At 41.7% G+C, this 16796-nt stretch overlaps 1 protein-coding gene across 1 annotated transcript in view; it reads right to left on the bottom strand.

Annotated features, from left to right (window-relative positions):
• GIPC2 (GIPC PDZ domain containing family member 2) overlaps positions 1-15707 on the bottom strand; it is a 44583-nt gene extending 28876 nt beyond the window's left edge. The window contains 3 exon segments of the mRNA XM_084637109.1: positions 3764-3949; positions 15403-15540; positions 15543-15707. Coding sequence (XP_084493235.1) covers positions 3764-3949; positions 15403-15540; positions 15543-15668 — 450 coding nt within the window. The 5' untranslated portion in view covers positions 15669-15707.
• Positions 15708-16796: the final 1089 nt, after the last annotated feature.

Consider the following 16796-nt stretch of genomic DNA (forward strand, 5'->3'; position numbering starts at 1 on the left):
TTTCGTGAGCTACAGCTCTTATGCTCAAATAAATTGGTTAGTCTCTAAGGTGCCACAAGTACTCCTTTTCTTTTTGCACTCAAAAACAAAACAACGTAAAACTTCAGAGTCTACAAGTACACTCAGTCCTACTTCTTGGTCAGCCAATCATTAAGACAAACAAGCTTGTTTACATTTACAGGAGATAATGCTGCCCTCTTCTTATTTACAATGTCACCAGAAAATGAGAACAGGCATTTGCATGGCACTTTTGTAGTTGGCATTGCAAGGTATTTACGTGACAGATGTGCTAAACATTTGTATGCCCCTTCATGCTTCGGCCACCATTCCAGAGGACATGCTTCCATGCTGATGATGCTTGTTAAAAAAAATGTGTTAATTAAATTTGTGACTGAACTCCTTGAGGGAGAATTGTATGTCCCCTGATCTATTTTATCCACATTCTGCCATATATTTCAAGTTATAGAAGTCTCGGATGATGACCCAGCACGTTATTCATTTTAAGAACACTTTCACTGCAGACTTCACAAAATGCAAAGAAGGTACCAATGCGAGATTTCTAAAGATAGATACAGCCCAAGGTTTAAGAATCTGAAGTGCCTTCCAAAATCTGAGATGGATAAGGTGTGGAGCATGCTTTCAGAAGTAAGGACCAACACTCCAATGTGGAAACTACAGAACCCGAACCACCAAAAAAGAAAATCAACCTTTTACTGATGGCATCCGACTCAGATAATGAAAAAGAACATGCATCGGTCCACACTGCTTTGGATGGTTATAGAGCAGAACCCATCATCAGCATGGACACAGGTCCCCTGGAATGGTGGTTGAATCATGAAGAGATATACGAATCTTTAGCACCTCTGGCTCGTAAATATCTTGTGACACTGGCTACAACAGTGCCATGAGAATGCATGTTCTCACTTTCAGATGACATTGTAAACAAGAAACGGGTAAGCATTATCTCCTGCAAATGTAAACAAACTTGTTTGTCTGAGCAATTGGCTGAACAAGAAGTAGGACTGAGTGGACTTGCAGACTCTGAAATTTTACAAAAATTATTAGGGGTATGGAATAGCTTCCATATGAGGACAGATTAATAAAACTGGGCCTTTTCAGCTTAGAAAAGAGACGACTAAGGGGGGATATGATAGAGGTCTATAAAATCATGACTGGTGTGGAGAAAGTAAATATGGAAGTGTTATTTACTCCTTCTCATAACACAAGAACTGGAGGTCAACAAATTAAATTAATAGGCAGCAGATTGAAAACAAACTAAAGGAAGTATTTCTTCACACAACACATAGTCAACCTGTGGAACTCTTTGCCAGAGGCTGTTGTGAAGGCCAAGACTATAACAGGGTTTAAAAAAGAACTAGATAAATTCATGGAGGATAGGTCCATCAATGACTATTAGCCAGGATGGACAGGGATGGTGTCCCTAGCCTCTGTTTGGCAAAAGTTGGGAATAGAAGACAGAGAATGTATCACTTGATGATTACCTGTTCTGTTCATTCCCTCTGGGGCACCTGGCATTGGTCACTGTTGGAAGACAGGATACTGGGCTAGATGGAACTTTGTTCTGACCTAGTATGGCTGTTCTTATGTTCATAATTCTACATTTATAAGTTCAACTTTCATGATAAAGAGATTGTACTACAGCACTTGTATTAGGTGAATTGAAAAATACTATTTCTTTTGTTTTTTTACAGTGCAAATACTTGTAATCAAACATAAATATAAAGTGAGCACTGTACACTTTGTATTGTGTTGTAATTGAAATCAATATATTTGAAAATATAGAAAATATCAAAAATATTTAAATAAATGGTATTCTATTATTAATAGTGAGATTAATCATGATTCATTTTTTTATTCGCTTAACAGCCCTAAAAATAACTTTTCAGAAGTGTATTGAAACCCAGGACAGAGTTTCCTTGGGCTTATAGTGTTGCAAGCACTGCTCATATTCTTCCAGTACCAGAGGATCCTCTCCACCTAAAACCAGGTCCCAGAGTAGGCCAGTATACAACAGTTTGGTGAGACTGCACTTTTCTATGGTGACTGCTATCTTTAGTTCCAGAATATAAACTGTGATTTTGTTTATATAAGTATCTAGCTGTCAAGGCTGCAAAGGAAACCTTCCAAATGTGAGATGAAGGAAAATGATACAGTAGTGTCTGCCTGAGTCTGCAGACAGCCTGAAACAATAGCTCTGTCCAGTGAAAATTGCTTCCATTCAGCTCAATAGGGTGTTAAACTCTGAAGTGTAATCAGCTTTTGACATTTTAAATGTCAGGATTGTTAGCCATTTTGGTGCTTTTCAAGGAACAAGAGAAAGCTGAGGTGTAAGGTGTGGTCTACATACAGTTTTTGTTCCAGTATAACTATGTCAGTCAGGGATGTGATTTTTACTGATATACTTATACCTGTACAATCCCTAGCATGCAGAAATAAGCTATACTGAGGACTGGTCTATATTCCAGACCTATATCGATATAACTACATCACTCAGGGGTGTGAAAAATCCGCACCGCTGAGCAACACATTTATACCGATTTAACACCACCACCCCGCCCCTCCCCATGTAGATAGTGCTATGCCGAAAGAAGAGCTTCTCCCACTGACATAGCTACCACTTCTGAGAGATGTGAATTAACTACACCAACAGGACAGCTCTCTCCTGTCAGTGTAGAGCATCTTCATTAAAGCACTACAGCAGTGCAGCTGCACCAATGCAGTGTTTGAAGTATAGACGCACCCTGATATAAGCACATTCATTCCAGCATAACTGCACTCAACTAAGGGGGTTGTGCTGCTTTAACTATACTGGTACAGTTAAAGTGGTACAGCTTTTGCGTGTAGACAAGGTGTTGGTGTATTATGAAGATCTACACAATCTACTGTGAATGGCAGCTCATTTTTATGACATGAGCAAGCAGGATTTAGAGAGTTGATGGAGCATGGGAAAATACTATCACTTATTTTTTTCCCAATCTGCCCCCAGCCTGCAGTAATCCCTGTGATTGGCACTTCTCTCTCCACATGCTACCAGCTAAGCAGAGACGGGAGAATCATTCCCAGGAGTGCTTTAAGAGAGGAACTTTAAAACATCCTCAAGACATTTTTAGAAAAAAAAAATTAATCAATGCACATCCAAAAAAAGGGAACTGGAGGTGTTAGGACTTTTAAGCATCGAAGTGTTGATACAGTACTAGGAAATTCAAAGTTTTGTTGAGAATTCAGTGTTCATATTCCTAAATTCAGGGCGTTTTACAAAATTCATTGTAGGCTCTGAACCGAACAACCAGTGATCAAAACAGCTGATCAAAAAAATCTCTCTCTAGACAATCTTCCACTCTTCACCCTTCCCAGCTGCACTCCAATTAACTTTGCTAATGCATGTAAAATAAATGCAGAGGCAGAATAAAGAGGGACAGTGCAATGAAGCCTATTTTCATTCAGTGGAAGGGCACTATATGTGCAATGAACAGGCTTCAAGAGTGACAGAAATTTAGGATAACTTCATTGTCACGAGTGAGCAGTTGCCCTGTCATCACCTTCTCAAGAACTTAAGAAAGTAATGAAAAGGTTAGAAATAGAGCAATATCCAAAAAACTAAGGGCTCTCTCAACACAGGATTGACTGCTGCTTTTCTTTAATTGTGATGAATGTTCAGCCGTAAAAGGGCTCCAGTTCTAGAGGATTACTAAAAACAATAAAACTTAGAGCATTAGATATAAAAGATTCTGTTAAAATTTACCTTTATGAAGGCATAGCCCGTTCCATTGTCTGTAATGGTGAGCCCGAGAGAATCCTCAGATTTAAGAACATCCACTTCTTTTTTTGATCCCTTTATGTGGGCAAATATGAAATCTTCAAGACCAATCTGCCCTCCTAAGAGGTTGTCCATATCAATTTTGTGCGTATTCAAAGTGCAAAATATGATCTACACAGAAGGCAAAACAAATCAATTACATTTGAGTTTTAAAATATTTCATCAGTCATGGCAAGCTCCATTATGATAGGAAAATAAATAGTGGAAAGAATTCTGTTTCCCTGAATTTGAATTACCCATGAGTTTGGAGCAAAAAATCCTTTGTGGTCATAAGTGATGACCCCCATTTTCTGTCCAACCGTCAGTACTTATTCCCATCCACTCATATGACAAGAAGAGTACTAAATAGCCCAAATTCTACAGAGAAGAGATATCAGGGTGCAGGGGAGAGGGTACATGTTATCCAGTTCCTTAGCTCATAGATGTGCGACCGAGACACGAGTTGGTACCAACTGGTAGAGGGCACGGGGGTTGCACAGGGTCTTATAGGGATTTCCTGGGACAGATATGCGCATAATAGTTCATCAAAGAGTGACATGTAAGGTCTCTACAAAGACACAGTAGCTCACTTTTCATCATAATCATTGAAAAATTTATGTACAGAGAATATTTAAGTTATGTATCTATACTGAAAATTACTTCCTTAAGGTCTTGGAGTTAAGGCAGGTCACCAGGAGATGACATGTCTCTGACAGGTCCCTTTCAGGGAGCAGGTAACAGACACTTATCGCCCTATCTATCCATTTGTGTATTATCTGCCTCACAATGGAGGCCTATTTGCATACTAAACCAGGTGCCAGTTGAAAGGTTGCAAAATCTACAACAGAAAATCTAAAGGAAGAAACAAAGCAGCAGAGGGGTATCCTGTTTATGAATGAAGACAAAGGATAGGACTTGTATATCTTGGGAGGCAAAAGAACACATTGGGTCCTTCACCTAGGAGATGAGCTGACAGCATGCCTGTTTCATGAAAGGGGGTATCACAGCAAAGCCTCACTGTAAAATACTATGAGGACTTTGGTTGAGCCATACTCTACAAGACCTAAGAGTATCTAATTAATTAAGACTAGGTTCTTGAATGTGTGTTATGATTTTATTTTATATATAACCATGTGTTTGCAATACTTCTAACTTGCTATTACTTGAATCTCTACACTCTGTTACATAAACTTATGCTTGATTTCAGTGTAAACATATCTAAGTGCTGTGTGTTGAGAAGAGAGGTGACCTAAAGGTTTGACTGGTAAACTGGGCTGGGCTGTTTCTTTGAAAGCAGCAAATCTGTGAATACTGCAGGTATCTAATGGATCACGGGCTGGATGTTCCAGGTTGATGCGTGGATGGCTGGAGTGTGCCTATCTCTAACCTGCCGAGAGGCAGTAGGGCCTGCAAGACCTGGAGAGGAGTGCTTGTGTTGCAGATAGCTGGGGGAGTTGGACAGCTGATCCCCGGCAGGTAAAACATCACAACCTACCTTTCCTCTCCCTAATCTCTGTTAAGAAGCTAACCTCCATGTGGCCCAGAGGCACGACCGAGGTGAATGAATCTGGGGAGATCATCAGCACCTTGAAGTGGTTTCCTGAGCATGTGTCTTGCTCATTTCGCACTCTGTTTCCACCAATAATCAACCCAGCTCCCGTGTCAAAGCTTATACCAACCAGGAGAGAAAAGAGTCCAAATTGCAGGCCGCAGCAGTAAGATTCCCAAACTGTTCACTTCCTAGAAGAAGTTTTCTGTTCAGGACATTGTGGATGCTGTGTTGGTGAATTCCCTACACGCCCTATTTTTTATATTTAGCATCCTTCTACATAACTACAGCACAAAATTTCAAAAAATGTGCTATGCCCCACTCAGACAATTTCAGAATATAGCTTTTGCCAGCAGAACTCTCAATACCTCCCTGTCCACTTCACCTCCCACAGGTCTTTTTGTATATCACGGTGGTCTGTGGGGGTAGTGCGAATGGTGGGAGTATTTATGGTGCTCCCCAATGAAACTGTAGACAGAAGAAACTCCATGTCCAATCAGGGTAACTCTAGAGGGAACCACTGGCTTAAAATCATTACCTCTCATTCCCTAGCGCAATCTGAATATCAGCTTCCAATAGCATACTTCAAAGTAGAAAAGTGGATAGAAAATCATAATTCATTGTCTTTTGCTAATTGCTGATATTAATACATATTTTTGTTTGCATAGTGATATAAGCATGCGGGAATTTGCAGACCCACTCCCACTGAGGCAAACAGAGGTTGCACACCTCAGTGGGAGAATGAACTGAACAGCACTAACTAACTAGGAAAGATTTTTCTGCAATACCATTACATTAAATCGTAAACAAGTCTTTTGTCAGAATTATGGTAGGGTTTTTTGGGGTGGTGTGGAGGGTTGTTGTTTCTCCAGAAACTTGTCCAGCAGAGAAGCTGAACTTTAGCTTTCTTCTCAAACAAAAAGAGATACTTGTTGAATAAAACATTTCTGGGACAATCTTTTTGCTGTGAGAAGCAACATTAAGGGCCTTGAATTAGGTTTCATTTTGTACTATTACAACATCAAGACATTTTCAAAACATCCATAACAGTAGACTGTTAACAACAAGCAGCCTGCAAAATAGTATACATAATGTAGCTAAGTTTCTTCATGGAAAGAAGAATGCACATTTATTCATAGCATGCATTGATTAAATAGAGTCAGTCATTGAAACATGCAAAAAGAAAAGGAGTACTTGTGGCACCTTAGAGACTAACCAATTTATTTGAGCACAAGCTTTTGTGAACTACAGCTCACTTCATCAGATGTAGCTCACAAAAGCTTATGCTCAAATAAATTGGTTAGTCTCTAAGGTGCCACAAGTACTCCTTTTCTTTTTGCAAATACAGACTAACACGGCTGTTACTCTGAAACCTGTCATTGAAATATGCCACAGTTTACAGCGAACAGCAGTCTTTGCCTGAGAGGATGTGGTTCAAAGAAACTGCTAAACCCTTTGGACATTTAATTTTTTTTTAAATGCTAACTGCCAGTGTAACTCTTTAACTGACAGCCTATTCAAGAAAAACCTTTGATCTCCCTGTCCCAGGGTGGTCCCCTAAAGTCCTCTTTCACCTTAAGTGTAGACCACACCCACTCTAGTTCTCCTTCATCCCCACCATGTGTCCTTATACTGTTCCAGCAGGCTACCCCCTCTGGAGGAAGGGAGCAATGCTAGCAGCAGCCAGTTCTGCCTTCCTTCAGTCTCTCAGCTCCCTTCTCCTCCAGGGCTTCCTTCCTCTCCATTTATTTGCTCTCTGCTGCTGGGGTTGCCTCCCCCTCTAATTAGCCCTTCAATTGTAGCACCACTTGTTAATTGATCCTCTAATTAAGTCCCAATTAATCTATAGTGGTGGGGAATTTGAGTAACAGTAGGGTACTGACTTAGCTCCTGACTCAGCACCCTTATTACACTCCCATCAACTTTGAAGTGCCTGGAAAAATTCTGATAGCAGCCCTTTGGGTTGGCCTGGTTTTGATTTCACTTATACCAGTGTAAATCAGAAATAACTCCAGTGAAATCAGACAAATTAAATTGTGAGGACAGAAGCAGGTGCCTAACCTGTTACTCAGCACTGAGGTTGTGCATGAGTTCAGATCAACTCATAAAAAATGGAAGGTACATACCGCCCGGCTGCAGAAAGAATTTAATTACTGAGAGTCCCAGACTTTAAAAAAGCCTGTGCAACATCTGGTATGAGTCCTCTGTCTTCACATCTTAAGAATGTATTTCCTAATTTTAAATCAGTTTAGGAGGTAGAGATAAGGCTCGTTAACCACTGAACAGGCATTATAAGAGTGGGAGAAACAAAAGACGGTCTTAGAATTGCCTTGCTGGCAATGGTAGCAAGAATAGCCTTGAAAGCATTCTCGAAAACACACCCATAGGAAGGCATTTTTAATGTATTTATAAATTAAGAAAGCACCCAGAAAGCTTAGCGCACTGCTTGTCTGAGGGTATGTCTACACACAGCAGCAAGGTTGTAGCGCTGCATTTGTGCTGCTGTGGTGCCTTCAGTGTAGATTGAGGGGGCTCCCATCAGTGTAGGTAATCCACCTCCCCAAGAGGTGCTAGCTAGGTTGACAGAAGAATTCTTCCATCAACCTAACACTTTCTAGACAGGGAGTTAGCTGTCTCTCTCAGAGGTGTGGATTTTTCATACTCCTGAGAGATGTGTCTATGCTAATATAAGTTCTGAGTGCAGACCAGCCCTTAGTTTGAACAAAAATGAATTGGATCTTAACATGCTGTTTTACTCTGAAAACTGCCTTTATAAAAATGGCACTGTCCTACCCAGCAGACATGTTGTCTTTGTGTACTAGAGTCTGATCTGCTTGCAAAAAAAGGGGGGAGGAGTGGCTGCTTTTACCCCATAAGTGCTGCAGAATCCTCACAGTTTAGAATAAACAAACTGCAGTCTATTCTATCCTATGCACATCATTCATTGATTTTTTTATTTATAACCTAAGCACCTCTCCACAGCTCTAGAAACTTTTATATCATAAGGAACTGGTTTAAAGCCACCAACTCATTTCACATAGTCCAAACAACCATTACATTCTAATGTCTTATTTTAGCAGCCAGTCAGAAAATCGCACATCAGCTGGCCACTGAGTGTTACAGATTCATCCAACCACTTCCGTTTTATTCTATTAGGTAACTAAAATGTTCTTTGGTTAATTATCACTCCACCATCATCACCAACATTTTACTTTCACACAGTCATTCTTTTTAAGCCATCAGCATCAAATATGCTATTTCCTGAGGGAGCCGAATTCAAAATGCCTTTACAATGATTTATGGTAAGTTCCAAGCTTTGTATCACGATTTAGATCATAACTCAATCAGTTTAATTGTGATTTAATGCTCTTCCATTATGAAACAGAACAAATGTTATTTCATCAATTTTTTGCTTCTAAGAAAAATATAGTGCCCTTGCTTTGACCTTGTCAAACATGAACACTCATCTAGTAATTTGTTTCACACCTCTGAACAGATAAAATTGGCAACAGAGCAGAAATGTGATATTTAGAAACACGATCCAGAGTTTCTTTATTTAGCCTTCATCTGGGTGGCATTCTCACTGCAGCCTACAAGACTGCAGAACTTTCTACAAATGCGTCAGTTCTATACTAGCCTGAAAGCGCATCAGCCAGTCAAAAAATAAAAACTGAATCACCCTGTATGCTCTCTCCTTTCTTAGTGAACAAATGCTTCTATTCAGGACAACTAAATAGACAAAGTAACATATTAAAGATACATCTACACGACATATTATACTATTACAGAATCTACAAGTTAAAAGTATACTTATATTTGTTACATCTTGGAGGACTGCCAATGCAGAAGTTAAAGGCTTCATTACCACTGTTTTAAATTAATACAGCATTAGTCAATCATATGCATGTAAATGGCAATTTCAAGTTCTGAAAACTACTTTCAAAGCCCTGCAGGAAAGAAAACAATTTTCCAAAAATTCAAAGCAGAAGAAATAAAAACAACGTCATTAGCATTTAATCATGTTCATGAAACAATTATTTAGATTCTAACTGTATTTCCGCCCACCCATCACAAAGGATGTACAAAACTTTCTTATGTTAAACATGGCCTGAAATCCTATTAATTGGTCAGGAACATCTCCTTGAAGCAACTGGACAAATACATGGGTGAATCCCTTATCAACTTAAGCTAAACTGAAATAAGCAACTTTCAAACTGAAATAAGAGATTCTACACAGAGTTTTAGAGCAGTTTGCCCAAGACTGTTTTAAACCAATTTACATTAAATTCGTGCAAATTTCTTATATGGACAAGCCCTTATTTTTGTCACTAGCACAAGCGGATATAACTCAATAAATTTTTATACAGCTGTGTTTCAAAGTTTAACCACAACTTTTGCTAAGACCTGCAAACTTTGGTTACTTAGCAAGATAAGGGACTGACTCATTGTTTACAGTACAATAACCTATCATTTATCAATTATTGTTTCCCAAGAAAGAGAATTACTGTGCTGGGATGGACTCCACCTATTGAATACTGTAAGAGCAACTGTGGACATTGTCTGGCTAATCTGATAAGGAGAGTTTTAAACAAGGTCTTGGGGGGGGGGTGACAAAAATCCGGCCCATGAGCATCTAGGCTTGAATAATGAAGACAAGGGAAAAGGGCTAAATTCTGGAGAAGGGACTAGAAACCATAACTGCAGTAAAGGCGCAAGAAGAAAAACAACAGGGGAAGTCTGCAAAATATCTTTGATGCCTGTATACCTATGCAAGGAGTATGGGGAACAAGCAGGATGAAGTGGAAGTCATGATATATGAAGAAAATTATGACTTAACTGGTGTTACAGAGACTCGGTAGGACAATTCCCATGATTGGAGGACCAACAGTGAGGGATATGGCTTGTTCCAGAAGGATAGGCATGGGAATAAAGGAGAAGGCATTGCGCTGCATGTCAAGAATGTATACACTTGCTTTAAGGTCCTAGAGGAAGTGAGCGGAAGACCTACTGAGAGTATCTGGGTGAGGATAAAAAGGGAAAGGAATAGTAGTGATATTATGGTGGGCGTTTACTATAGATCACCAAATCAAGAAGAGGAAGTAGATGACATTCGTCAAGCAGGTAACATGAGCTAGTATTAATGGGAGATTTTAAACTTCCCTCATATTTGTTGGAAGACTAATACATAATATGTCCTGCAAGTTTCTAGCATGTGTAGGGGACATTCTGATTCAGAAAGTTGAGGAACCAACTAGGGTGTCGTCCATTTTGTATCTTGTTTTGATCAAAAGGGATGAATTAGTTGCAAATGCAAAGGTGGTCAGAAACTTGGGAGGAAGTGATCATAATCTGATAGAATTCAAGATCCTAAGAAAGATTTGAGAACAGCAAAACACTGGACTTCAAAAAGGCAGATTTCAACCATCTCAGAAAAATAGTAGGCATGGACCCATGAAGAGACCAATTAGGAAGAAAAGGAGTTCAAGGGGGCTGGCAGTTCCTAAAAGATGTAATACTAGAGATCCAACATCAAGCTATTCTGATGCAGAGGAAAGATAAGAAGAGCCCCAGGAGACCAGTGTGGTGACACAAGGAGCTTTTTAGCTATCTAAAAACTAAAAAGGATACATACAGGAATTGGGGCATGTGACCAAAGAAATATACATAGGAATAGCATAAGTGTGTAGGGACAAAATCAGGAAAGCCAAGGCAAAGAATGAGTTACAACTGGCAAGAAACAACAAGAAGGGTTCTACAAATACGTCAGCAACAAAAAAAGATCAGGGATGGTGTGGTCTGCTGCTCAATGGAAAAAGTAAGCAAGATGCTAAGAAGGTGGAGCTGCTCAGTGCCTACTATGCTTCAAGAAAAGGAGTACTTGTGGCACCTTAGAGACTAACCAATTTATCTGAGCATAAGCTTTCGTGAGCTACAGCTCACTTCATCGTATGCATACGTATGCATCCGATGAAGTGAGCTGTAGCTCACGAAAGCTTATGCTCAGATAAATTGGTTAGTCTCTAAGGTGCCACAAGTACTCCTTTTCTTTTTGCGAATACAGACTAATACGGCTGTTACTCTGAAACCTGTTACTTTGCTTCAGTCTTCAAACAAAAAATAACATGTGACTGGATGACTAGCGAAGTTATCATCAACAATAAAGGGGAAGCAATGAAGAACAGGATAAGTAAAGAACACATCAGAGATCTTCTGACTAATATGAACGAATTCAAGGGAGCAGGGCCTGATGCTATTCATGTAAGGGTGATGAAGGAATTAGCTGAAGAAATCTCAGAGCCACTGGCAATAATATTTGCAAACTCATGGATGACAGGACTGGTCCCAGAAGACTGGAGAAGGGCTAACACAGTGCCCATCTTTTAAAAAGGTAAAAGGAGAAGCCAGGGAACTATTGACCAGTCAGCCTGACCTTGGTACCAAGGAAGCTACTAGAGCAATGTATATACTTAAAACATTCAATTTGCAAAGAGTTGGAGGATGAAAGGGTGATCACTAGCAGCCAGCATGGATTTACTAAGAACAAATCATGTCAAACGAGCTTGATTTCCTTCTTTGACAAGGTAACTAGTTTGGTGGATGGGGGAATGCAGTGGACATAATATACTTGACTTTAGCAAGACTTTTGACACAGTCCCACATGACATTCTCATAAGTAAGCTGGAGAAATTCAGGCTCGGTAGAACTACAATTAAGTGGATACATAATTGGTTAAACAACCGCAAACAAACTACTAATGGAATTATGTCAGGCTGGAAGGAGGTCTCAAGTGGGGTTTCACAGGGATGTGTTCTGGGTCCAGTGTTATTTAACATCTTTATTAATGATCTGGATGTAGGAATAGAAAGCATACTGATTAAATTTGCAGAGACACAATGCTGGAGGGTGGAGGGGAGAGAATTGCAAACACTTTAGAGGATAGAGCTAAAATTAAAAGGGATCTTGCTAAATTGGAGAACTGGGCTATAGATAACAAAATGAAATTCCACGAAGATAAATGTAAGGTGCTACATTTAGGGAAGAAAAATCAGATGCACAAATACAGAATGGGGGATAACTGGCTTGGCAGCAGCACAGCTGAGAAGGATCTGGGAATTGTGGTGGATCACAACCTCAACACAAGTCAACATTGCAATGCTGTTGCAAAAAAAGCAAATACAATTTTGGGTTGTATTAACAGAGGCATAGCATGCAAGTCACAGGAGGTGATAGTACCACTTCTACTCAGCACTGGCTAGGCCTCTACTGGAGTCCAATTTTGGTCACCGCTGTATAGAACTGGTCAGTTCATAACTCTGGTGTTCATAACTCTGAGGTTCTACTGTACTACACTTAGAAAGGAAAAAAAATCAAAGGCACAGATACAACATGGGGAAAAACTTGATAGGGAGTAGTACTGCTGAAAAGGATGTGGGGCTTTAGTAAATCACAAACTGAAAATGAGCCAACAACACGATGCAGCTGTCAAAAAGGTTAATAGCTTTCTGGGGTGTATTTACAGGAGTGTTGTACTGTATGTAAGAGACAGAAGGTAAATTGCTCCACTGTAGTTGGCACTGTGAGGCCTCAGCTGGACTACTGTGTCCATTTCTGGGCACCATACTTTGGCAAAGATGTGGATAAATTGGAGACAGTGCAGAGAAGAGCAACAAAAATGAAAAAGGTTTTGAAAACCTGACCTATGAGGAAAAGTTAAAAAAAAAACACTGGGCATGGTTAGTCTTGAGAAAAGATGAGTTAAGAGTTGTTATAAAGAGGATGGTTATCAATTGTTCTCCATGTCCACTGCAGGTAAGACAAGGAATAATGGGTATAATCTGCAGCAAGGGAGATTTAGGTTAGAAAGACCAAACTAGAAGGATAGTTAAATATTGGAATAGATTTCCAAGGGAGGCTGTGGAATCCCCATCATTGGATTACACTGGATTGGAGAACAAGTTAAACAAACACCTGTCAGGAGAGGTCTAACTAGGTATATTTAGTCCTGCCTCAGTGCAAGGAAATGGACAAGATGACCTCCAGCATTCCCTTCCAGGCCTGCATTTCTATGAACCTTGAAACTGAAGGGAATAGAGAATCAATGGGGAAGGGAGACAGAGGATCAAAGAGAAATGGGAAAGGACAAGGACTGGTGCATGGGGAAAATGAAAAATGTAGTTAGTTCTTAATTACTGAATGAAACTGAATGACTAGGTAGAGTATGTTTTCAACAATATGGCCACTCTTTGTCTTTGGGATAATTTACTACAATGTTAGTACAGGGAAACACTGCTAGGTCTGTCTCCTAGATCAAAATCTACTCTTTTTTCCACTATACCAGAAATAAAGGAACCAGACAATACTGACAAGACACAATCATACTTTATAAAACCCCAAAAAAACCAAACTTTTAAATGTAAAAATCAAACTTAAGTATTTCAAAATATTTACACTTTGTTTTAGTTTGACATTTAAAGCTGTAAAGTGTCCACAGCTACATCAAGGAACAGTTGCATAGGCTCACTGTCATGCTAAAATGAAAACAATGCATTTACAAACACAAGTAAACCATAATCCAAACAAATCAGTTTTAAAACTTGACTCAAAAAGGGATCAAAGAGGGTTTCTATTAAGGAAAGGGTGGACCTTCCTACCACGGCTTTTATTCATGTGCCTTAATAGTTGGCCTTTTTAATTAATTCTTTATTTGTCTGGGAAGGGAGCATCCTACACTGCTTCCTTAATTTACCCTCACTACCCCATAATTTTGAAGTTAAAGGAATGCTAAGGTTAAAAATCATGAGTCTGATTTTTCATGGTCTTGCTTCTTGTAGTCACTTACATCCATTGATTTTTAAGCCAGAAGGAACCACAATGATCATGTAGCCCAGTAATTCCTGCTCTGAAGGGAATTATTCTTCCCCACTATGCAAGTTAATAAAACTGAGCCAAATAAATGTGTTTTCCTAAATTTATAAGTGTTAAATTGTGTTGAACACCATACTAGTTAAAATGTGTTAGGTCTGTAAGATGATACATTTCCCCCCAATGCAGATACAGCCAAAGTGATTAGAGAACAAATTGTATTTGCACTTGACAGCACTGACCATGTATTCAGTCCACTGTCTCCTCTGTTTCTGTGAGTCTTTTGAAACAGCAACAGGAGAAGGAAAAACGTTTTGAAAAATAGAAAAATGACAGGTTTCAGAGTAGCAGCCGTGTTAGTCTGTATTCGCAGAAAGAAAAGGAGGACTTGTGGCACCCTAGAGACTAACCAATTTATTTGCGCATAAGCTTTCGTGAGCTACAGCTCACTTCATCGGATGCACCTTTTCTTTTTGAGAAAAATGACTGTAAAACCAAAACAATTTTCGGGGGAGGGGGGCACCTGTATTACCTGAAGCTACTCTAAACTCATGTTTAAACTGACTGGGTATCTAGTCCCTGATGTTCCTTTCATTCAAATATATTTAAACAAGAGACAACAGCCCATTAAAAACAAGGTGGCCACTGGTTCCATTGTGCAAAGGCTGCTTTGTGTGTGTCACGTTTTGACAATATAATGTGTCACGCCGTTTGCACTCCCGTGTCGCACGGAGCGTCCCGCAGCGCGCCCGTTGGTCCCGTGGGAGAGCAACAGAAACTTCTGCTGCAAGCGGCACCGCCGTGGTGAACGCCAGGGCTCCCCGGAACCGGGGTTAGAACAACCTGCCTCCCTGGGCCTCTCCCCAGCGCACGCGGCGGTGCCCGGCAGCGGGGGCGCTGAAAGCGCCTCCTTACCTCAGGGCAAAGCAAGCCTCTGTAAAGCCAACTCCCTCTCCTCCCCCGGGGAGCTGCACCTTTCCGCCTGCCGCCAACAGGCTCTGCCTTGCCAGGACAGCTTCCCGCGGGGCAGGTGCGCTCACCAGGCCGTACGGGGAGCAGCAGCGGCTCCCCCGGAGTTTCCGCGCTGTGGCTGGCTGGGCTGCCCGGGCCAGGCGCGGAGGGGATGGGGCAGCCCCGCACCCCAGCCCGGGCCGGTGCTGTGCCCTGCGCTCACCTCGGCGGCGGGGATGCGGTACGCCTGGCCGATCTGCTCGTACAGCTCCCTCACGCTGGCGAAGCCCCCCACGCGGCCGGTGGGGCTGCCGTGCGCCAGCTGCGTGTGGAAGAGCAGCCGGGCCCCGGGCTGGGCAGGAGCGGCGCGGCCGCGGCCGCGGCCGCAGCCTCGCCTCCCCCGCGGGCCGCAGCCGCCTCCTCGCTCTCCACCAGCTTGGAGGTCTCCTTGGACTTGCCCTTCTTCTTGCCCCGCAGCCGCAGAGGCATGGCGCGCACCCCAGCGGCCTCCCCGCGCACCCACAGCGGCTCCCCCCAGGCTGGACTCTGCCCCTGCCTCGGGCGCGCCCTGAGACTGCCGGCTGGCACACGCCCATCCCCGGCCGCCAGGTGATGGCAGCCGGCGGCCAATGGCAGGCGCGCTGCTCCCTGCCCCGGGCAGCGCCCCTCCCCTGCTCGGGGACCGGAGCAGCCTGGCCCAGTGCGGCACCACGTCCCCGAGTGCGGGTTACACAGCCAGGGCCTTGCTCCTGCCAAGGGCAGCCGGAGCTGTTGAAAGGAATCCCGCCTTTAAAAGGACGTTGCAGTTGGGGGAATGAAGTTGTTAGGGCTGGGCTGTAAGGGTCGGTGCAGCAAGGGCTAGCGCAGTGATTTGCCCCACCTTTAGGACAATGGTGATCCTTCATTGCCAGAGCTAGAGTACCTGTCCCCTGCTTGGCTGTATCCCCTTCACGGAGGGGTAAGTTACAACAGGACAGTTACAGGAGAGGACACTGATGTGCAGGAAAAGCATAGATGCAAATAGGAAGACTGGAGGGTGGCTGATATGAGGAGGACCCAGAATAAGGGGGTGAAATCAGGAAAGAGAAATTGAAGACTAGATAGCATTCATAAATAAGACTTCCTGACAAAGATCTGTTATCCTATTAAAGTTTCCAAAGGGAAGCAATGGAAAGCTTCTTTGCTTGGGACATTTAAAACGAGACTGCATCATTAAAACATAGTCAATGTACAAAAGAAAATAATCACAATTCTTCAGTGACTGAAAGATGGACCATAGTTTGTAATAATGTAGGTTTTTTCCATCCCTACATTCTGAAAAGAAGCCACAATTAAACTGTACAGTGCATCAAGCTATTTAGCCAAGTGTCTGTGGTTCCCATTTCAAAAGCAAGATACTAAATATTGATCAAAATAGATCTGTATCCAGGATACTATAAGACAAAAAATAGCACAGAAAAGGATTCTTACCACCCCTTGTATATATAAAGTAATTCACCTGCAACTGTATGTAATGTGGCTATAATTCCTTCAAAGGTCACTAACCCTAACTTCTTAAGCAAAGCTTTAGAGGCTTCTTAATGGCACCTGTTCCTCACCAACAATGGAATTATAACC

The sequence above is a fragment of the Lepidochelys olivacea genome, assembly GCF_965140295.1.
Source record: "Lepidochelys olivacea isolate rLepOli2 genome assembly, chromosome: 8".
Taxonomy (NCBI): domain Eukaryota; kingdom Metazoa; phylum Chordata; order Testudines; family Cheloniidae; genus Lepidochelys; species Lepidochelys olivacea.